The sequence below is a fragment of the Pantherophis guttatus genome, chromosome 6, assembly GCF_059756535.1.
Source record: "Pantherophis guttatus breed Tessera chromosome 6, ASM5975653v1, whole genome shotgun sequence".
Lineage (NCBI taxonomy): Eukaryota > Metazoa > Chordata > Lepidosauria > Squamata > Colubridae > Pantherophis > Pantherophis guttatus.
Window position 1 is genome coordinate 20,223,700 of NC_142068.1, and position 23,908 is coordinate 20,247,607.

At 39.3% G+C, this 23,908-nt stretch overlaps 1 protein-coding gene across 1 annotated transcript in view; it reads left to right on the plus strand.

The window, feature by feature from the left end:
* WDR49 (WD repeat domain 49) overlaps positions 1–23,908 on the plus strand; it is a 133,533-nt gene that overhangs the window by 11,271 nt on the left and 98,354 nt on the right. The window contains exons 2-5 of the mRNA XM_087872524.1: positions 9,138–9,581; positions 10,367–10,543; positions 11,784–11,958; positions 22,091–22,258. Coding sequence (XP_087728650.1) covers positions 9,138–9,581; positions 10,367–10,543; positions 11,784–11,958; positions 22,091–22,258 — 964 coding nt within the window. The remainder of the gene's footprint in view (positions 1–9,137; positions 9,582–10,366; positions 10,544–11,783; positions 11,959–22,090; positions 22,259–23,908) is intronic.

Consider the following 23,908-nt stretch of genomic DNA (forward strand, 5'->3'; position numbering starts at 1 on the left):
AGTTTCTCCTTAATTCCAGTTTGCTTCTCTCCTTGATTAGTTTCCATCCATTGTTTCTTGTCCTGCCCTCTGGTGCTTTGGAAAATAAATTGACCCCCTTCTCTTTGTGGTAGCCTCTCAAATACTGGAATACTCCTATCATGTCACTTGTATTGGGACGCCCCAGTCCTTCTTTTCTTTAGACTGGCCATACTCAAATTCTGCAATCTTGATCAAGACCCAATGGACTACTTAAAATCTGTCTTGTCTTACCTTGGGCATTTCTATCCCTACCGCAATCTCTGGAAATTAGTTGAACTTCTGAAGAGCATCTATGAGCCTCTATTGGCTATTGATCGAAAAGAATATTGTCAAATATTTTCCTTGTCAATGTGCATTTCAAAGCAAAGAAAGGAACATCAATCATTTTGATACCCTTACCTCTAATTTAATATCCAGCTTTTTGTTGAATGAGCTTAATATTCTGAGATGGAGAAAGTTCATCCCCCCCCCGCCATAAAATTCATTCTCCATGCCTATCAAGCAACCCTTAGCCACCAATACCACCAAATCTTCTAGATTTCTCAAAATGGGCCAAATCATCAGTGCCCATTTTGTCCGAAGCCAAATTCTTACTGGTTTAAATGAATACAAATGTGTCTCTGGGTTTTCCCCAACTATTTAATCTTGGATTTCCCCACCAGTCAAGAATTTATAAAATGCTTAGGATGGCAATCATATCTTGGAAGCACTTTGCATGTCTCTTAAAATTCCATGTATTATGTTCTTTTTCTTTGAATTTCATCATTGCAAAATATATGGTGAAATACTATATTAACTTCCTTTGTCATGCTCAGTTTTAAATGCTAGATTGATTTGGATGAAACTCAGTAATTTATTGAAAAGAGATTCTCTGTTAAAAGATATTCATTACTCATTCTCTATGGCTACATTTCAGCCAATAACATTCATAATGTTCCCTTCTTAGTCACAAAGGTTTTTTTTTTTTTTTTTTAATATTGGTAACAGTATTCAGAAGATAAACCATGGTATAGATCGAGAGGGTTTTCTGGCATAATATAAATTAAAAAAAAAAACCCAAATACCTAAAACATTATTTAGATAAAGGGACTGGGGAATGATAGCACTTTTCTCCCATGTCCTGACCCAGTCCAGGATGCCAAGTGCTACTAATTAAGTTCTCCTTATTTATTTAGCTCATGAGCTTTTTTCCTTAACTTCCAGCAGTGACTTTTAGGAGTCTTGCTTCCTAAAACCCTTTGAACTACCGTATTTTTCAGAGTATAAGATGCACCTTTTTCCCCAAAAAAAGAGGGTGAAAATCTGGGTGCGATTTATATTCTGAATGTAGCTCCGCCCAGCTTCTCAAACAGAGGATTCAGAGGCTGAAAAAAGCATCAGAAACGAAGCTTCAGAAAAGAAGCCCCCAAACAGAGCTTCAGAGGCTTTTTTTCTGAACTCTGTTTCAGAAGTTTCAGAGGCAGAAAAAAAAGCAAAAAAAAGAAAGGCACAGAGCTCACAACCAAGGAACCTGTTGCTAAAATTCATCTCTGGGAACAGCTGATTGGGAGTATTCCAGGAGGCCGATCCAACTGCCAGTCAGCTTTTTTCTTATTTTCCTTCCCAAAAACTAAGGTGTGTCTTATACTCCAGTCTGTCTTATACTCCGAAAAATACAGTAAGTTTTTTATCCATCATGAAAAGGAATTCTTCATCTAGTTCAAAACATATATTTTCTTTTGTGTCTCTGGTTTTTCCAGAAGTAGATGAATATGAATATGGAAGGTAGGATCATCCATCTAATGGATGTCAGAGTGTTCCCTTGTGAGAAACCCTTAGTTTATGGTATGGCAAAATAATATTATCTAACACATATACCTGATCTGAAAAGTCACCGAGAAGTAGGTTTTAAGATAAAGCATTCTTGAAAGCAATAAGACTTTTCACAATGTTTTGCTAGCAAAGAGACTCTGATGCAATTTTCTCTTAAAGCTGATTATCTGTGGTGGCCTTCATAAACTCATATATATAGTCTCATCTCAAGCTCTTTCCATCTATGCAATACTCTCTGCTATTTGTTGCCTTCTATAGCATGGATAAATTCCTAGCCAGATGCTTTTAGTACTTGATTCCTATTAAGACCAATATGGATAGAATACTAAACTGAAAAAAAAAAATTGCCACAAGACAAGTATGTGACTTTCTGGGTTTTTGAGAATGTATGTAAACCACTTGGTGATCACTGGGAATTTCATACTAGTTATATATTGAAGGGATGATTCCATTTTTTTTATTGCCTTTGAAGAACATCACATTTTTCCGTTTCTGAAGTCCATTCAGTGCAAGAAAGCTCCTGAGGCTACTGCTCAATCCATTTGTCATTTATTAATTATGGAACTAAGCTCAGTAACAGTTGTTTCTTGGTTTATTTTCACCTACATAAACTTCCACTCAGTTCTACTTTTTTCTTCAGGAGTATACATGGTTGCATCAATTTGAGATGTATATGGATGCTATAACACAGGGGTGTCGAACTCAAGGTCCATGGGCCTTGAGCACCCCGGCCCACGGGGTGCTTAGATTTGCCCATGGGGCCACCCTGGAAACAGCAAAGGAGTGGCCCATGGTGCCTCTGCCAGTGAAAACAGAGCTCAGGAGGGCCCTGCACGGCCCTCCCAAGCTCCGTTTTTACTAGCAGAGCACTCGGGCCACCACAAGTGCCCCCAACATGAGTGATGTCAAACTGGTCACGCCCACCCTCGCCATGCCCAGCTGGCTGTCCGAGGTCAAAAACAACCCTGACACGGCCCTCAATGAAATCTAGTTTGACACCCATCCTGTAATAGGTGCCAGATCACTTGAAATCTGACGAAAAGGAAAATTAGCCTTCATTTTACAATTCATAGCCTCCCTGAAACCAGAAGGCTTATCGTGAAGTTTATGTATCTCAAGAAAGCTCCTTAGAAAAAAACATTCTTCTTTCACCCAGGGCTGTTATTCTGACAGATAAGACGAATGGTAGCAGAGAAGTGCTGAAATGAGCGAAGGTTTATACCATCTTACAGGCCTAAATGGCTCTTTTTGATGCAATGTAATCTGGATTTCCAGGAGGGAGGGAGTACCTTCCCGAGAAGTAAGAGGCAACTCAGTTCAGATCACTCATGTGAGAGAAAGATGGTGAAGGCATCCCCTTCCTGATAATTCCCAGAGTTTATGCTTTACACAGATAGTATTCTGCTTGATAGTATTGGCAAGATTCTGTCTAAAGGTGTGGAACAATAAAGAAATTTGTTTGGAAGTATCACTATATATTATTTTTGAAGATGAAACTCTTATTAATATCTCCTCCTTAATCTCTTACAGTTGACTAATAGTTTTCTCCAAGCAGGAAGCAACAGGAAAAAAGAATGCTCCTTGACAAGCTGCTGTTAATCAGTCCAGCCACCTGGAAGTACAAGAGAGATAATAGGGTTCTCCTCTCCTTGATAGTTTCTGTTATTCCATTGCAACTATTGTCTCATCTTCCTGTTAGGTCTTCAATGCCCTCCTCCCTCCAGCTTAGCATTCTAAGAGCCTGAAACAGAGAGAATATATGTGTATCAACAGCACAACAGTGGCTTTCTATAACCTGTCCCAATGCTCCTTTTTCAGTCTGTCACCTGAGTTGGTCACTACATGTTAAGGACAGTCCTGAAGATAAATAGATAGATAGATAGATAGATAGATAGATAGATAGATAGATAGATGATAGATAGATGATAGATGATAGATGATAGATGATAGATGATAGATGATAGATGATAGATAGATAGATGATAGATGATAGATGATAAATGATAGATGATAAATGATAGATGATAGATAGATAGATAGATAGATGATAGATAGATAAATAGATAGATAGATAAAGATAGCAATAGCACTTAAACTTATATACCACTTCACAGTGCTTTACAGCCCACTCTAAGCATTTTACAGAGTCAGCCTATTGCCCCCAACAATCTGGTTCTTCATTTTACCCACCTCAAAAGGATGGAAGGCTGAGTCAACCTTGAGCCTGATGAGAATCGAACTGCCAAATTGCAGGCAGCCAGCAGTCAGCAAAAGTAGGCTGCAGTACTGCATTCTAATCACTGTGCCACCATGGCTCTAGATCAGAGGTGTCCCACAGGCCAGATGCATCATGTGCAGGCCACGCCCTCCCCAGCTGTGCAAAGGGGAAAAAAATGTTGTGATACGTCACGTGATGGCAACGTGACGTGGCAAGTTTGACACCCGTGCTCTAGACAGACAGACAGACAGACAGACAGACAGACAGACAGACAATGATAGATAGATGATAGATAGACAGACAGACAGACAGACAGAGAGACAAAGACAGGTGTGTGTGTGTGTGTGTGTGTCTGTGTGTGTATACATATACATATACGTACCCTGTTTCCCTGAAAATAAAACATCCCCTGATAATAAGCCCAATTAGGCTTTTAAGCACATGCACTAAAATAAGACACACACCCTGAAAATAAGCCCTCCCTGAAAATGCGCCCACCTCGAAAATATTTAATCGCATGCGCAGCCGGTCTCCACCATCTCCTCAGGTTAGGGTTAGAGAGACAGAGCTGGAAATCAGATAAGACGGCAAGAGGAGCCCTGTCTTGCTCCATGCGCCCCAAAAGAATAAGACCTCCCTGAAAATAAGACCAAGCGCTTATTTCGGGGTTCAAAAATTATATGACAGGGTCTTATTTTTGGGGAAACGTGATAGGTATGTATGTGTCCTCATATATAGTCTCAAGTGCTTCTGTTTGGAGCATGTCTTGCCTGGCTTTTGTCAATCAAAGCTCTTGTTCTAATTGCAGGTAATCTTTACCAGCACTACCACCTTTCCCAAAGAAATGTGAGATTTTCCTTCCTTCCTTCCTTGCCGGAGACTCTTCTGCTCAAAGAGTAGTCTTTTTTTACTTGCTAGTTCAGTTGGCACAACTTTCTAATGGAACGGTTTAAAGAATCACGTAGATGTCAGATCTGAAAAGCTAAGTTTAGGTTTTGCTCTCCTCTCCTGTTCAGCCCTCCTGTGCAAATGCAGTTTAAATGAGATGGGGAAGTTCCAACCTAATTTAGCCTGCCAGGCTGGTTGATCTAGTCCAGGGCTTTCTAATCTAAATTGTCACGAGTGCTGATGAGGATGAGCCGAGGTGGCGCAGTGGTTAGAGTGCAGTACTGCAGCTGACTGCTAGTTCAGCAGATCAGCGGATCAAATCTCACCGTCTCAGGGTTGACTCAGCCCTCCATCCTTCCGAGGTGGGTAAAATGAGGACCCAGACTGTTGGGGGCAATAGGCTGTTTAGTATACTGTCTTTGGTGTAAGCCGCCCAGAGTCCTTGGAGAGTGGGCGGCATAGAAATATGAATAATAAAATAAATAAAATGAGGATGACCGATGAAGATGACATGAGGATAACTGATGAGGATGAGTTTATCAGTCTGGGGGCCCCCCCACAGATGAATTCCGACATTTGAAAAATTGGACAACAGTGTAGAGAATGTACAGTACATACCGAAATGTACATGCTATTAAATATAAATGTATTAATAAGCAAAAGCTTTGCTACAGAACAAAGCTTCTTGCAAAACAAAGTAATTTGGTTTTGGCCATTAAGCCAGCAGAATTTTTCATTAAGCAGAACACTGATATTTGGTTTTATTATCGGGTTAATAGATATTTTTCTCAAGATGAATCTAGCAAGGCCACTCCACTCAAAGTGTCCTAATTGTGTCTTTTCTTTTTCGACTCTCTCCTTCTGGAACATATTTTTTTTCCCTCATACAAACTATTTTTTCCCAACCTTCCTGCTGCTGCTTAGCAGAGGGATCTTACTTGTTTGCTCTTTTTCTCCTTCCTTGCCCCGCTCTTTCCTGGTCTTGGGTAGTCTTCATCTCTTTGGCTCTCTTCCCCAGACAAGACAAGCCTTCCCATCCGCCCCACCTATTGTTTCTTCCCAGAAAGCCTTAGTTTCAGGAGAACGTAGGAGAAGGAATGGCAGAACTTGGGATGTAGTACAGTGGTGGGATTCAATTTTTTTTACTACAGGTTCTGTGGGCATGGCTTAGTAGGCATGGCGGGGAAGGATACTGTAAAATCTCCATTCCCTCCACACTCCAGGGGAAGGTTACTGCAAAATCCCCATTTCCTCTAGATCAGCTGGGACTTGGGAGGCAGACAATAGATGGGGGTGGGGCCAGTCAGAGGTGGTATTTACTGGTCAAACTACTCAAACTTTCTTCAGAATTGGTTAGAACCTGCTGAATACCACCTCTGGTGGAATGAAAAGAGGGATTAGCCTAGAATCCCTACGTAGCTACAGGAGTCCAATCTCCCTTAGATGCTGTTGGCCCTTATCTAACTCTAACCAGGTGCTGACAATTACTTGAGAAGGTTCTTGTGCATGGTCATGATTAGCAATAAATTAGTTTCATTGGATCTTCACACGTGGACCTGATCTTTTGCACCTGACTCAGAAGGACTTCTCACACTGTAAGAGACTAGGCAATACAGCTAGGTATAACACTGCAACAGGCATTGTTGTGCCAAGTATATAGGCTCTGCTGTTGATGAGACACCTGCTGGAAAGATGTGAGAGCCTACTATGCTGTTGTACAGTGTTGCGCCAATGACCTCAATACCTACCAAGTATTCTTGAGGGCCACAAAAGATGATTTGAAGAGTTAGCTGACATTATGAGTTTGAGATCATTGATGTGAACTTGGACCCTAGAAGGATATTAGCTATTTCAAAAGTGTCTCTGTGGCATACAGAACATTTGTATGTGCATGTGACATTTTAAGGCCTATACAATAGGGTTTCAGGTGGGTAGATTGTACCGTGATGTTGCAATGCTGCTTTGGTAATTCAGAACCTGTTCACCCTTCCCACAGATGTTGCTGCTGCTTGTGAAATCTTGGATGAAGCACCAGTCCTCACTAAAGGTCTTTTCTCTTTCCTCACAAGTCTGTGTAGGAATGGCTGCTTCCATCCCTCAATACATCCTGCATAACTACCCTTTATATTAACTCAACCACAAACAAACACACACACACACACATACCAAACACAGTCACTGATAATGTTGATGATGCTTTTCTAAAAACTTTAAACCTTACTTCAGACAAAGCTGAACACATGCTGATTCAGTTCAAGTTCCTTTCTACTTTTAAAAAATTCGCAGAGTGCTTGAGAGGGCAAGCGGAGTGTAATTTAACTTCTAAAACATTGCTCCATTAATGTCCTAGATGGAAGACCAATGAAATCAGTAATACTGACGTAGTAGCATTATAATTAATTAAACTTGATTTTCCTCAAACTTCTCTTGGGACTAGGCTTCAAATAGTGTCTTCTTTCTCTGTGTATAAAAATTGGGTTGATTTTTATTCTTGTTCTTGTTGTTTTCTGTTCAGTTAATTCATTGGAATGTATGGAGAGGTTTTTTTAAAAAAAACAGCATTTCTTCTGCCCTTGCTATTATATTTCCATCTATGGATATAAGAAAACTCAAGGAAGGGGTTTTTTTTAATGTGTCTTCAGGGAAGATAGGATTGGGTGATTATTAAATAGCATAAAGAGATTTCCTCCTGAGTGATTTCAAATAATTATTTTGAAAGCTTTTTAGCATATGAAATGAGTTTGAGGCCTTAGGTATTTGCAGTATTAAACACTAGTCTTTCATAAGGAAAATAAACTGAGCTACAGTAGATAACTTATTTTGCCAAGTCAACAATTATTTTTATGTAGCTGCAAAGCTGAGGTTGGACTTGTTCCTAATCATGCATATAGTATGCGGTTCTTCCCATACTAAGTAGAAAATCTACTGTCAAAAATCATTCTGTCTCTTGTTGGAAAAAAGCAAATATGCTGAGTTTAGCAGAACTGTCCCAAAGGTGATTTTTCAAAAGGCAATTGGACTTTCTTTGTTTTTGCTTAAAGACATTTCGCTTTTCATCCAAGAAGCTTCTTCATTTCTGAATGAAGAGCGGAGAATGGAAGGATTTATATTCCTTGCAGTCATCTGGATGACTGAGAATCTCCATAGAGCTAAGCAGAATTTACTTCTGAGTCAATACATATTGTATAGGATCATCTTCCAGGATATGGTACCCATGCCTTAAAAATATTCAACCAAATCTATAATTTCTATTTATTTATTTGATTTAATATAGCTACTCACCTCTACTTTTGACCTCTGGGTGGCCAACAATAATTAATAGCATAATGATCAAATCCAAAAACTCAAATGATTACCATAGCAATGTTAATACTATGCAGACAAGGTCCTCAAAACATTAAATTGTGCAACAATATAGCTGGACTCACTTAACATGTGGGATGGCTCTTCAGAGACAGAGAAGGGTGGTAGCCAAGGGAATGATCAGGCAACTTAGCTCACTGCAGGAAAGTTGGAGAGGCAAGCATCTCGGAAGGGACCCTCCCTAATTTCTTCAGCTGTAAAGACAATGGGGGAGGGGTAAAATGTGCTTAGAAGACTTAGAAGATTTTTTTAAAATGTAACCTTACAATAAATTAAAAATGGTGTATCAGGCTGTGCTTCCTGTGTAGTCTACATTGCAAGATTGACACACATATGTGACATTTTAAATACACTTGCCAATTGAATGGGAAAGAACGATTTTTCAACACTGCCTCTAGGAAAACATTTGGCACTAAACTTGAAGTAACAGGCTAGCTTCAGAAGCACTGAGCCAATCAAGTTGTGCACAACCCAGAATTATGGTACAGACGATGGCCATCCATATACGTTTTTTAAAAATAAATATCTAAATAAAATATTGCTCCAGTGTCTTTCTCTCAACATCTTTATCAGAATGATTACTTCATTCTACCTAACAGTAAAACCAGCTATAGAGGGTCAACAGTAGCCTCTTAGTTGTGCCAATTCCTGAAGCTACTCCAGTTTGGAGTATGTTCATATACAATTTTCATATTGCTTGATGTCCCTATAAATACATGGTAGCTTTCAATGAAGACTTATGACAGTCGTCCAGTAAAAAATTGCAGAGTTACTGATGTTTAAACAAAACGTAGCAAACTTTAAACCCTGTTTCTTACTCTGTTCTTCCTACAAGTCCTCAGAATCCAGTGGAAACAGGGGTCTGATGACTCGAGAATCATTTGTCAATACAATGTCTGCAATGATTAAGCAAGGCACTAAGGAGGAATATGGTGAGCTTTTTGATAAGATCGATTTGATCCGGGATGGCCTTATTGATTGGGATAAATTGACTTCCTTTGTCCTTCTTGAGCTATATGAAAGAGATGAACGAACCAAGATGTCAGTCATTCCCCAATGGAAAGATCTCTGTTTTCTCCCAACGATACATAAAGATGTTATTCAGAATGTGATATGCTTTAAACACCCCAGCAAATACTTGACTGTGAGCAGAAATGGATTGCTTGGCGTCTGGGGAGAAAGCTTAAAGTTACAAAAGATGGTGCAAATCACTACGGAAGCTGTGAAACCCAAAGACCTCTGGGTGACTTCTCTGGTTGCATTACCAAATGTTAACAAGGTAGGTTGATGAACTGTTGAAAATGGAGCACATTTTTTTAAAAAAGTTTTTTATTTTTATTTTTCACAAACACATTTACATGTACAGTCATTTCCATCATTTTCCATTCATCTTTTCTTTTAACTTTCATTTCTAATTTGTACTTTTTTGGGGCTGCTCTTTTACCCTTTACCTTTACTCCAACCTTTCGTCTTCTCCTCCCCTTCTCTTCCCCGGTTTCTCCTCCTACTTCCTTCGTTCTTCCTGTCCTTCTCTTTCCTACTTCCCCCACTCCTCTCTTCTTCCCCCCTTCTAACCTTCTCCTCTACTCCTCTTTCCCCTCCCTCTTCTTCCTCTCCTTTTCCCTTTCTTCTTTCTCCTCTTCTCTCCTCTCCTCTCTTTTCCCTTTCTCTCTCTCTACTCCTTCCCCTCTCTCCTGTTGTTTCCCTTTTCAGTTCCATCTAAAGTGGTATTCGAGCAGCCCCACAAAAATGGAGCACATTTTTTTGAGGGGATGGTGAATAATAATAATAATAATAATAATAATAATAATAATAATAATAATAACAATAATAACAACAACAACAACAACAACAACAACATCAGTCAGTCCTAAATGCTTGGGAAGTGTTCGACTAGTGATTTGTGATACGAAATCCAGCATGGTTATCTCGTTTGCTGTGTATACTGTCATTTTTGTGTATATAATAATAATAAAAATTGACTGGTGATCCAAGAATGGTGGTTCTCAAGGAATATTCTTTTTTCTCCTTTTTTCTGTCCCCACTCCTCCTCTCACCCTTTAGGTAGCTGTTGCATTTACAAACAAAGAGATCCATTTTGCAGAATTAAATTTCAAAAAAGGGTTCTCGTGTCAATACAGGCTTCAAGGCTTTGAGGGAACAGTGACATGCATGCACTACTGGTATAACCCTCATGATGGAAATGAAGCTATTCTGAGCCTGGGAGATGTCTGTGGACAGGCAAGTATGGCACAACATCTAGAGTGTAATCTTGTAATGCTACACATTCAGCACTAACAGTTTCATTGTACAAACCAGAAAAAGTTCCCTTCAGGGTTTGACATAAGAGAAGGCTGGAAACAAGATTGTTTGGAATAGGGGTGTCAAATTCAAGGACTGTGGGCCAGATCTGGCCCACGGGGCCACTGTGGAAATAGAAAAGGTCCAGCCCATGGTGCCTCTGCCAATGAAAACAGAGCTCAGAGTGGCTCTGTTTTCACTGGCAGAAGGCTGCAAGAGGCTGTCCCAGCTGAAAATGGAGCTTGGGAGTCTGTTTTTGCTGGCAGAGCACTTGGGCCACAGGTGCGCCTGACGCAAGTGATGTCAAGCTGGCCACGCCCACGCTGGCCACACACCCCTGCCCCCCTGAAGATCAAACACAACCCTGATGTGGCCCTCAATGAAATCAAGTTTTACACCCCTGGTTTGGAAGGTGTGAAGCTAACCAAACTTGGTGGATCTGACTGAAGATTTGAGGTGACCTCATGATATGGGCTCAGTGAGTTCCATAGTTGTACATGGATTTGAACTTGGATATGGTCAGCCATAGTTCAACACTTTTAATCATATACCATAATGGCTTCCTAGATCTCTTTCGATTTTTCTAGATCTATACTCCATCTCGTCCTACCTGGAGAAACTAGAAACTGAACTGAAGTATGTTTGCATGCAACCCATTTGACCTTCCAGTGAGCTATACTTTCTTTCCTTAGAGATTTTTAAGCAGAGGTTGGATGGCACCTCTTGTGGGCTCTTTGCATATTTTGAAATAGTTCCTTCACAATTTTATTATTTAGGATTTCTTCTCTTCCAAACCAAACGCTCACTGAACTCAGTCATTTCTCATTACTCCTGCTCTTGAGCTGCACAAAATTAATTTGAGTTTCCCAAGTATTTGCTTACATTCTTTGATTAAATTGGGTCAACTTTCCTTCCATATTCAGGCTCTTGTTAAAGTAGACTCCTTGCCCAGATACATAGATCTGAGTTATTCCCATTGTCCTTTCCTAAATATTTTTTCTGAACTCTCAATAATAACAACTACTATAACAATAAATTAGTCATAGCTGTGGCCATGAAATTTAAATGCCTACTAATTATGAATTTATAACAAAAGAGAGGTATTTGTGTGACATTGGTAATGGGTTGTCTTGAAATGTTTAGAAAGGGTTAAAAGATTGAATCAATTCTTCTTGTATAGGTCCAAGCAATTGTCTTCAATGCAGCCCTAATTTCATTGTTTGAACGGCCTCCCAGTTCTTTTGAAGATGAAAATGTGACCGTGACAATTAATTGGCAGGAGTTGGTTTCTGGATATCACAAATGCTGCCACACCTTAAGACACAAAATCCATAATAAAGAATGGATTAAGCAAGGTACATATTTGAAGAGTAATTTAAAAATGTCTTCTTTTAATCTTGTTTATTACCTTTGGCATGTATTGGGATGTTAGAAAGAATATCGAAATGATGAAATCCTACTTTTAAATGGCAAATGTATCTATATTTCCTAAGCCCTATTAAATATAAACCATGTCCTCAAGTCAAGGGCAACTTATCCATCAATGCAGTTTCCTGGGTTACAGTGCAGAAGTGATTTGTCATTGCCTTCACAGATATTTTATTTTATTTATTTGTTAAATTTGTTTGCTGCCTGTCTCGTCACAGAGCTATTCTAGGTGGCTTACAATAATAAAAAAAGGAGAAAAATGAAAGGCGTGTAAACAGAACAGAAGTAAAATTATAAAAGAATAAATAAACAATGATAAAGGAACACAATGAGAATAAATATATCAATGTGCTAACCAAAAAGAAGGATGGGTGGAGAGCAGAGAGCAAGGGAGAGGGGAGGTGGAATCTGCTAACAATTTAGCAGCTGCCTCCAGTATGGAATTTCCGCATTTGGTCCCCAGACAAACCAGAAGAGCCAGGTCTTCAGGCTGTTGCAGAAGAATAGGAGGGTGGGGGAAGGATCTTACCTTAGACGGTAAGATTTTCAAATCTAGCTTGGGATGTTCTGGTACCTCCCATCTGAGCAGTAACTAGGTCTGACTGTCAATCTGAAAAACAAGCCATGCTTACTTCTACTTTGTTTCTTGGTTGCCATTCAACGGGGAGGGGGAGAGTATGGGGTGGGGGACGACTCAGGAATGTGGTGTCTCAGCTGGCTAACCATAACATCTACCAGCCAGTGTGAGAACCAAGATCATGTCAATAGACACCTGTCAAAGTTGAGTGGGAACCTACATCTGGACTGATTGGTCCATGTGACCTGAGAGACATAAGGAGGTGGGGTCTTTTAACCATCCCTATGTGTGGGAATAGTTTAGAGCTAGATTCATCTTTCTAAGTGCCGATATCAGAGGTGGATTTCAGCAGGTTCTGACCAGTTCTGGAGAACCGGTAGCAGAAATTTTGAGTATTTATTTATTTATTAGTTCGATTTATATATGCCGCTCTTCTCCGGAGACTCAGGGCGGCTTACAATGCATTAAACAATAGCCTTCATACTTTTATATATACCTGCTTAGTAGGACTTTTTTTTGCCCCCCCCGAGTGGTGTTCTATTTTATATTAAATCAGCTTATTGCCCCCACAAACCGGGTCCTCATTTTACCTACCTCAAAAGGATGGAATGCTGAGTCAACCTTGAGCCTGGTGAGAATTGAACTCGTAGTAATTGCAGGCAGCTGGCAGCTAAGTACTACTTTAACAGCAGCAGTTTAGTCTACTGCGCCACCAAGGCTCAGAGAACCGGTAAATACCACCTTTGACTGGCCCCCATCTATTATCTGGCCTTCATCTGTTATCTGCCTCCCGAGACCCAGCTGATCGGGAGGAAATGGGGATTTTGCAGTAACCTTCCCCTGGAGTGGGGAGGGAATGGAATTTTACGATATCCTTCCCCAGCCACACCCACCAAGCCATGCCCACCAAGCCATGTCATGCCATGCCACGCGCACCATGCCACACCCACAAAACCGGTAGTAAAATTTTTTGAAACCCACCACTAGCTGATATGATGTACTCAGTAAAGGGTTTCTTGAACCTGAACAAAGTGTCAGAGTCCTGACTTCCGGGAGTTCATTACCCGGAACAATGACAGTGGCTTTGCAAAACTCTATGAATCTACATAAAGGAGCTAGGTTTCCTTTTAAAGTAAACCTGAGATGTACTTTCTCAGAAAGTGCTACAGGAACGTCTTAAATGGAAGGCTATAAAAAAACTCCCAGAAATGAAGGACAAATAGACATTTCAGCCTTACTTATGATTATCATTAAGAGTTGTACCTTATGATTCTTGATGAACGTATCTTTTATTTTATGTATACTGAGAGCAGGGGTGAAATGTAAAATTTGTTACTACCAGTTCTGTGGGCGTGGCTTGGTGGGGGGGGATAATGTGACTGGGTGGGCATGGCCAACTTTTTTTTTTTAACTTTTCAAAGCATTTTTTCTGCAAATGCAGAAAAATGGTTTGAAAAGGCTCTGCCAATCAGGCAACACAGCTGGAATCGTCAGAGCCTTTTCAAAGCATTTTTTTAACCATCTCTTCCGCTGAAGAGGTTGCAGAAAAAAATGCTTTAAAAGTCTCTATGATGATCCCAGCGGAGTTGCCTGATCGTCAGAGAGACTTATAAAGCATTTTTTCCTGTAACCTCTTCAGCGGAAGAGGTGGTTAAAAAAATGCTTTGAAAAGGCATTTTCAAAAGACCCCAGAAGAGGTTGCAGAAAAAAATGCTTTAAAAGTCTCTCTGACGATCCCAGCTGAGCCGCACGATCATCAGAGGCTTTTTTTTAACTTTTAAAAGCATTTTTTTCGGCAGAAGAAGTTGTAGGCATGGGGGGGAGGGGCGGCAGGGATTTTTGCTACTGGTTCTCCGAACCACCCGCCGCCATCGCTACCAGATCCAGCGATCTGGTCCGAACTGGGAGCATTTCACCCCTGACTGAGAGCATATGCACCAAGACAAATTCCTTGTGTGTCCAATCACACTTGGCCAATGAAGAATTCTATTCTATTCTATTCTATTCTATTCTATTCTATTCTATTCTATTCTATTCTATTCTATTCTATTCTATTCTATTCTATTCTATTCTGCCTGGATAAAGAGGTGTTGGCCTTTCACTTAAGCCTTCTGGCACTTTGATCTTCACAGGGCAGGTCAACATACAGAAGCTGACAGAGATAGAATTGTAGTTTAAGTCCTGCCTTTTTGTATGATGCCTTTTGAGGGTGGAGGAAAGGTGATAGATTTGGGAAGCAGAGGGAAAATTTAACAATTGTTTTCTCGGAGGTGGAGTGCTATGAATGACATGTTTTATAGGCATTTAAAGCTTTTTGCCCTATGTATCTATTTTCACAACCTTCAGAATTTCAAATGAAAGGTGGAAATAATTTAAAGTAAGAGAAAAGGAGGATTCCAACTGATGATTAACAGAATGAAGGATTCATTAAAATACCATCTACCATCAAACTTGACTTCTTCTTTTTTCAGTAGCCTTACATTCTTTTTCTTTCTTTCTTATTCTTTTTAACTTGCTCACTTTTAAACCAAAACTTGAAGATGATAACAACGGTCTCTGAAATGCTTCATATTATGAAGAGGCTCTTTAAATTCCAAAACAATAAAGCATTTTCCATAAATGACATAAATTATTCAGATCTGAATAATTAATAAATGTCTAGTCCACAGAGAGGAATCACTCCCCTTTCTGCCATAAGTGTCCCCATTAATACAAAATTTCAAACTTTCATTTCAACGTTAAGTTGTCAAGCTGCAACCTGGAGACATCTGTTGGATCTTTTAAATCCCATAGTACAGTTTAAGAAAAGACAACCACAGCATCTGTTCTGCTCTGTCCTGTTATTCATTTCCCTTACTTGCTTGTTATGGCATACTTAGAGTCCTATTCCAGGAGTTAGAATAAGCAGAGAAGTGGGACTGAGTGAAAAATATATATATACCCACAACAACAACCTGGATTCATATGGCATCAAATACTTCAGTGAGAGATCTCCAGGTTGGAACCTAGCCACCTTATTCTACTCTTAAATATTTCAAAGGAACAAAAGTGGATTCACATTCGCATTTGCATTCTAAGAATTGCAGTCCCATCACAATGGAAAAGTAGTGCAACAATTCAAACATATATCGTCTGTAGCCTTGATTTGTTTGGGGCTCTTTTGCAGTCCTTAGGTGAGGAGTCCAATGATCACTGAAGTTTGTGCATGCCAATGTCCTTGGTTTCATCTATTCCTATTCCTATTCCTATTCCTATTCCTATTCCTATTCCTATTCCTATTCCTATTCTATTCTATTCTATTCTATTCTATTCTATTCTATTCTATTCTATTCTATTCTATTCTATTCTATTCTATTCTATTCTATTCTACTGTACCCTACCCTACCCTACCCTACCCTACCCTACCCTACCCTACTCTATTAAATAATCCTCTCTAAGCGGTTTATAGAGTCAGCATATTACCCCCAACAATCTGGCCAATTTACTGGCCTTGGAAGGATGGAAGGTTGAGTCAACCTTGACCCAGTCAGGTTTGTACTGCTGGCAGTGAACACAGTTAGCCTGCAATACTGCATTCTAACCACTGTGCCACTTTGGCTCTTAACATAGTATAAAAGCAATAAGCATGTCAAAATAGTCATATTAAACAACAACCGTAACACCCCAGTCTCATCTTGACCTTTACTGCTGCAACACCTGCCTTCTCTCTTCCTTGTTGTGCCTTTGTATTTCCTTCTCCCAGATAGAATTCCCATGTAACCTTCCACTGAAATGTCAGAGACCAAACACCTGAGGGCAGGTAAAGAAGTAGTGGATGGAAACTAATCAAGGAGAGAAGCAACTTAGAACTAAGGAGAAATTTCCTGACAGTTACAACAATTAATCAGTGGAACAACTTGCCTTCAGAAGTTGTGAATGCTCCAATACTGGAAGTTTTTAAGAAGATGTTGGATAACCATTTCTCTGGTGTAGGTTTTCCTGCCTAAGCAGGGGATTGGACTAGAAGACCTCCAAGGTCCTTTCAAACTCTGTTATTCTCTTCTCTTCTCTTCTCTTCTCTTCTCTTCTCTTCTCTTCTCTTCTCTTCTCTTCTCTTCTCTTCTCTTCTCTTCTCTTCTCTTCTGCTCCCCATTGAAAGTGGACATTTTCTCCACAACAGGATGGGCTATCAACAAAATTGGGAGGACAAGTACGTGTGTCCTTTTCCATCTATGATCCAGATCTGTTTCAAGATACTTTTGAGGACCGGGAGAATTTTTAAGAATTTTTTTTAAAAACCCCAACAACTTATTTTTAAGAGCTGCAGTGGCACAGTGATTAGAATACAGTAGTGCCAGGCATTTCTGTTGACTGCCAGCTGTTTGCAATTTGCCAGTTGAAATCTCACCAGGCTCAAGGTTGAGTCAGCCTTCCATCCTTCCAAGGTGGGTAATATGAGAACCTAGATTGTTGGGGGAAATATGCTGACTCTGTAAACTGCTTAGAGATAGGGCTGTAAAGCACTGTGAAGTGGTATATAAGACTAGGTGCTATTGTTATTATATATACTAGCTATTACAAGTAAGAGGACATAGATATTCATGTCTTATGAATTTCCTAGTTGTACATTTTCTCCACGCAAACTAGTTAAATTAATAACCTTCACATCTATTTCCAATTCTGATTTTATCATTCTCTAAGAACATACTTTTCTGCTGTTTAATTTCTTCATCTTTTCTTCAGGCAGCAGAGCATTTTAATTTATCATGCATGCTCTTGATGCAAAAATTTCTCCGACATCACCTTTCCTAGTCAGACATCTTCCAAGGAGGTTGATTTACAGCTTAATTTAGTCAGCAACAAGTAGAATTGTAAAGATTAGTTGGCTCATAATATATATTTTATTCTGATAAAAGTCCCCAAGGCCTCCTGTATTGTTAAAGTATGCCCTTAATTTTTTTTTAAAAAAGAAATTCTATTTCACCAGATAAATTGCCAAGCAAACATTTCAGAATAGATATAACAAATCTATTTCCCAAATACTTACATCTTCTGGTAGAAAATGTGTTTATTTTAATGTTTCAGAGGCATAACAACTTTGAATTTCAGAGATTTATTTGGAACCTTTCTTACCCAGTATGTTTTTTAAGAATGGTCTTCAATTGTTTGCACATGAGCACATAAAAAATGCAATATATGAACATACCACCTATACGTTTCTCAGATTTCTGGAATTCATGAGGGCTCCCTGAAACAAATGCTTATGTGTTAGATAGATAGAGAGATAATTCTGGTGTGTGTGTGTGTATATGTGTGTAAAGTGTTTTTCTATCAAAGCACCTGGTCTACCCCAATATGGAGGGAGCATACTGCTTCCCTTTCACCTTTCAGCTCCAATCCAGGAGCCCGCAAGCAGGGTTTATGTGTGTTTTTCTTCTAGCCAGGTTTTCCCTACGTAACCAAGGTTTTTCTGTGGCTCCAGCTCAGTAGAATCAGAATAGAGTAGATGTGATTCTACTGAGCTGGAGCCGCAGAAAAACCTTGGTTACGTAGGGAAAACCTGGCTAGAAGAAAAAAAAAACACACACACACACACACACACACACACACACACACATATATGTCTGTATAATTCTGATATAGGAAAAAGGTGAAGCCAAAATATGTAAATGTTTGGGAAATAAAAAGGCACATTTGGAACATCTGGTTTCTTACTTTTTTTTTTAATTCCAGAGGAAAAAAGACAAATATTGGGGGAAAAAACATGGAACATTTTTTAAATCTTAAAACTTAAGGGATATCCAAGGAGTTGAGGAAATTCATTTCAAATTGGCTACTAATCTTCCCATCCTCATCAGAAGGATGTCTGTACTTTTCATTCACCAACCGGCTAATTTGTAAGCAAAGTTTGACTAGGATTCATGTTTATGAAGATTTTATCTGGCTGCTCCTGACATATCTTTAATTGACTCAAGTGGGGGCAGAAGCTAGATTCATCACAGGATACTTAAAAACTTTTTGCCTGCCCTTTTGTAGACTTACTACAAAGCATTTTAAAAATCTGAATTAGCATTAGAATGTTAAAAGGCCTGATAAATTATGCATTGAATGTGAAGATGAATATGGGTCCTGTGAGGGCACAGATGGCCTGAGACCAGATAGGTCCATTATAAGAGCAATGCACGGATATCAACCACCTCTCAAACAGAGAGATGATCAATTCTTAGACTATTAGGACATACTGGTATGAAAAGGAAATGGAAGTTTTGTTCCTGGGAAGAGATGAGAGAAAGAGAAGGCTGGCTAACTCCACGTGTGCGTGTGTTTATACATGGGTGCTTCTAATTGGCAGTTGCTGCTTTTCTGCTGTAGTAACAACTTATCTAATATGTAGAATATACAATAAACCTAATTTATCAGAAAGCAGGGTTCCTGCATCTCTGCTTCATAGACTTCATGTTCAAGTAATAGCTGGTGTGAAGCCAGTCATGGATCTTCACTAAGTCACACCAGGTGGCAGCATCTAGCTGATCTTTGCTGATCTTGCAGGTTAAGCAGGGATGTTGTTGACCTGTTTAAAAAAATAAACATAAGGAAAAAAAAAAAAACCAAAATAAGTGATGGCAAACCAGCTCATAATGGCTAGAAAATTGCACGAATGCAATATCCAGGAATTAAGTTCAACAAGAATGTCTTTACCTTACCATTTTTATTTTATTTATTTATTTATTTATTTGTCGAGTACGTATTAGATAATATATATAAGCATGAATTGAATACATAGAATGAATACAATTAAAGGGAACATTAGGACAGGGACGGTAGGCAAGCTGGTGCTCTTAGGCACGCCCCTTACAGACGTGAATGGGGTGAGGTCAGTGGTGGGTTGCCCCTGATTTAGACCGGTTCTATAGAACCGGTAGTAAAACTGGAGGGAGGCTCCACCCACCCACCCCGACGTCATCAAAACGCTTCTGCGTATGTGTAGAAGAGAGCACGCATGAGCGAAGCAAGCACATACGTGCGTCTCCATTGCGAACCGGTAGTAAAGGTAAGTAGAACCCACCCCTGGGTGAGATCAACAGTAGACAGTCTAAGGTTAAAATTTTGGGGGGATGAAACCACAGAGTCAGGTAGTGCATTCCAGGCATTGACCGCTCTGTTGCTGAAGTCATTTTTTCTGCAATCGAGTTTGGAGCGGTTCACTTTAAGTTTGTATCTATTGGGTGGTCGTGTATTGTTGTGGTTGAAGCTGAAGTAATCATTGACAGGTAGGACATTGTAGCAGATGATTTTATGAGCTATGCCAAGATTTCTGGAAGGGGGTTGAGCTCTGAAGGAAAAACCATTTGGACCTACCAAGTCTTCAAGGTGTTGGTTACCACCTTTAAAGCGCTCCATGGCATAGGACCCGGGTACCTTCGAGACCGTCTTCTGCCACCAATAGCCTCCCACCGACCAGTCCGCTCCCACAGAGAGGGTCTCCTCAGGGTGCCATCAGCCAAGTTATGTCGGCTGGCGACACCCACGGGGAGGGCCTTCTCTGTGGGAGCCCCAGCCCTGTGGAATGAACTGCCCCCGGAAATACGCAAGATCTCCGACCTCCGGGTGTTTCGTTGCGCATTGAAGACCCTGTTGTTCCGCCAGGCCGGGCTATCGACATGATAATTTTAAATTGGGGTATTTTAAATTTTTGGGGTTTTAAATCGGCCAAATCTATTTAATTATTTTAATTTTTAATTATTGAGTCTTGTGTTTTTAAATTGGCTGTACACCGCCCTGAGTCCTTCGGGAGAAGGGCGGTATAGAAATAAAATTATTATTATTATTATTATTATTATTATTATTATTATTATTATTATTATTATTATTATTATTATTCATTTCATTAGAGAGTAAACATGGGGGCGGGGGGAGAATAGAGCCATGAATTTACCTTGTGTCACAGGTCACGTTGACCAACCAAGCCTGTCATGAACTTTTCAGCACTCCCTCCTGCCATTGCTAGGACACATTAATCTGGCCTTGGTTCTGAGGAGCCTTATCATTGTTATGTCTCGGACATTGGAGGAAAACATTCTACATTCCATAACCCCCCCCCCCTTTCCCCCATAAGTACGGCAACTAAGAAATGAAGCAAGGGAAATATGGCTTCAGCTAGAATCATTTCGAGAATTGACAACCTGTTTCATTAGAGCATTATTTAATTTATTTCACAAATTGGGAAGATAGGTTAATTCAGTCATCAAATTAAAGATGTTGTTCATTTAGAGTCTTTACTGTATATTAACCAAGAAAGATATAATTGGGGAGTTCTTATTCAGGAAACAAATCTGCCCATTCAAAGAAAAAAGGAATAACAACTGAAGTATTTTGTTCAAGAAGGTGACATCAAGTTCTCCACTAGTCTTGAACTTTATTATGGCTAAATATATTTTCAAAGTCTGATAAAAAGCAATAATAACCATATTGTTTATGAGAAAAGAATCCAGAGCTGACATATACCATTAGGTCACCAAAAGTGGTACAAAATCATTGCCTTTCAAGCAGGGAGTAATTTTTTAGGATAGCATCCACCTACCTTTTAAATTTCATGTTGTTTACGAAAATCCAGCCCGCCTACATCAGTAACTAATTTTCTAAAATGTTTTCTTGATTTTAGCTCCTTGACTATAGTACTGTATGCTTGGGAAAATAACTGGCTGTTTTTTTTCTGAGTGCTGTAATACTGTTTTTAATTCAGAGCAAAATGTGCTTTAAATGCACATTTTAAAATAAAGTGCTTTTAGAAATATGTGCAAAATGCTTTTAGAAATATAATATTGCATTTACATATTTTGATAGAATTATGTATAAGTCAGCTAATATGGAAAGTGAAATACACACACATCTGCATAAACACATTTATAGGTATAGCCATACCTTTCCCCCCTACATCTCAACCTAAATGTATATCTGCATACAAGGTATTACAAAGTGTACAAGGCTTCTTACAGAAATCTACCTATGAATATGGAAATGAATGGGATGGATTTATGAAGGAACTCATCCAGGGGTAAAATCCAGCAGGTTCTGGAGAACCGGTAGCGGAAATTTTGAGTAGTTTGGAGAACCGGCAAATACCACCTGTGGCTGGCCCCAGAGTGGACTGGGAATGGAGATTTTGCAATATCCTTCCTCCAGGACTGGGGAGGAAATGGGGATTTTGCAGTATCCTTCCCCTGGAGTGGGGTGAGAATGGAGATTTTGCAGTATCCTTCCCCTGCCATGCCCACCAAGCCACGCCTACCAAGCCACACCATGTCCACCAAGCCACGCCCACAGAACCGGTAGTAAAAAAATTTGGATTTCACCACTGAACTCATCTAAAAGTTAAAAATATCCTAATGCATCCAATATTAAATGAACCAGCAATAGTTGAGCAACCACAACTGACTCAGCTCAAGGTAAGAACGGTTGCTTTGGCAGAACTTAGTTCTAATGTCATCTCTGTCCTATTTCAGTTTTGTACAGCTCATCTTTAGATGCATTCTTGTCTGTTACCACCAGTAGCACAAAGACATTGGCGCTAGCCTGGAGGGAAAAATTAAGTCCTTGCCTAACAATGACAGCTTTCCATATTGACCAAGGAGTCAATGCCTTTGATTTTCATTCCAGACTTAACTTAATTGGTATGTATATTCCTCCTGATTTCTCCATTATTATAAAATGTAATGGGTCAATTAAAAGAATAGAAAAGGCTGAAATATAAAAATTCTGAACATGACAGTAGATAGAAAAGTCCAGATATATTCTGGTTGGGATCTGCGCTGGCATGAGCATGTTGGGTCCCATTGATCTTGACCTTGGTTGCCTTGGGCTTTTCCTTTAAAAAAGAAGATTTCATAGGGAAAGATTGGTCAATTGAGTATGTACATAAAGACCGGCACTTAGAAAAAAAAGATCTGCATTTTTTTTTCTCTGATAGCTACCATTCTGTTTGATGAATGAAAATTTGCTATTGAAACTTATATCAAAGGTGAAAAAAATTCCAGAGAAATTTTCTTGGGTGGAATCTGAGGTTCAAGGACTCCCATCTTGGTTAATTGAATTTTAAATGTACGGTTTTTATTTGTTGTTTGACACTTTATATCATATTTTAATCATATGAATGTAAGCCGCCTAGAGTTCCTTGGCGAGATCAGTGGCATAGAAGATATAGATAGATATTTTATTTTATTTTATTTTATTTTATTTTATTTTATTTTATTTTATTTTATTTTATTTTATTATTTTATTTTATTTTATTTTATTTTATTTTATTTTATTTTATTATTTTATTTTATTTTATTATTTTATTTTATTTTATTTTATTTTATTTATTTGTCAAGCATGTATTAGATAACAGATATAGGTATAAACATGGTTATTAATACATGAAATGGATATGAATAAAAGGGGATACAAATATTAGGACAGGGACGGTAGGCATGTTGGTGCTCTTATGCATGCCCTTTACAGACCTCTTAGGAATGGGGTGAGGTCAACAGTAGACAGTCTAAGGTTAAAGTTTTTGGGGTTTGGGGAAGAAACCACCGAGTCAGGTAATGCATTCCAGGCATTGACTACTCTGTTGCTGAAGTTGTACTTTCTGCAATCGAGTTTGGAGCGGTTTACCTTAAGTTTGTTTCTATTGTGTGCTCATGTATTGTTGTGGTTGAAGCTGAAGTAGTCATTGACAGGTAGGACATTGTAGCAGATAATTTTATGTACTGTGCTTAGGTCAGACTGAAGTTGGCGTAGTTCTAAGTTGTCTAAGCCGAAAATTTCAAGCCTGGTGGCATAAGGTATTCTGTTGCGAGCTGAGGAGTGGAGGACTCTTCTCGTGAAATATCTCTGGACTCGCTCAATTGTATTAATGTCTGATATGCAGTGCGGGTTCCAGACAGATGAGATAGATAGATAGATAGATAGATAGATAGATAGATAGATAGATAGATAGATAGATGAGAGAGTAAGAGAGAGGAAGGAAGGAAGGAAGGAAGGAAGGAAGGAAGGAAGGAAGGAAGGAAGGAAGCAAGCAAGCAAGCAAGCAAGCAAGCAAGCAAGCAAGCAAGCAAGCAAGCAAGCAATGAGATGGCTAGAGATAGACAGTCTTTCACGTTGCAGCTATGTCTCCAATGCTCTGCTTTCTTCCTGGCTGTCCTTGCTTTAGTTAAATCCCATGGAAGACATTTTTGGGAATCTCTTCCCATTGGACTGTTTCAAGTTAGAAGCAACTTTCAGCTATCCAGTTAGCTCAAAACACCAGCCAAGAAATTCTGAACCATTATGAGTTTATA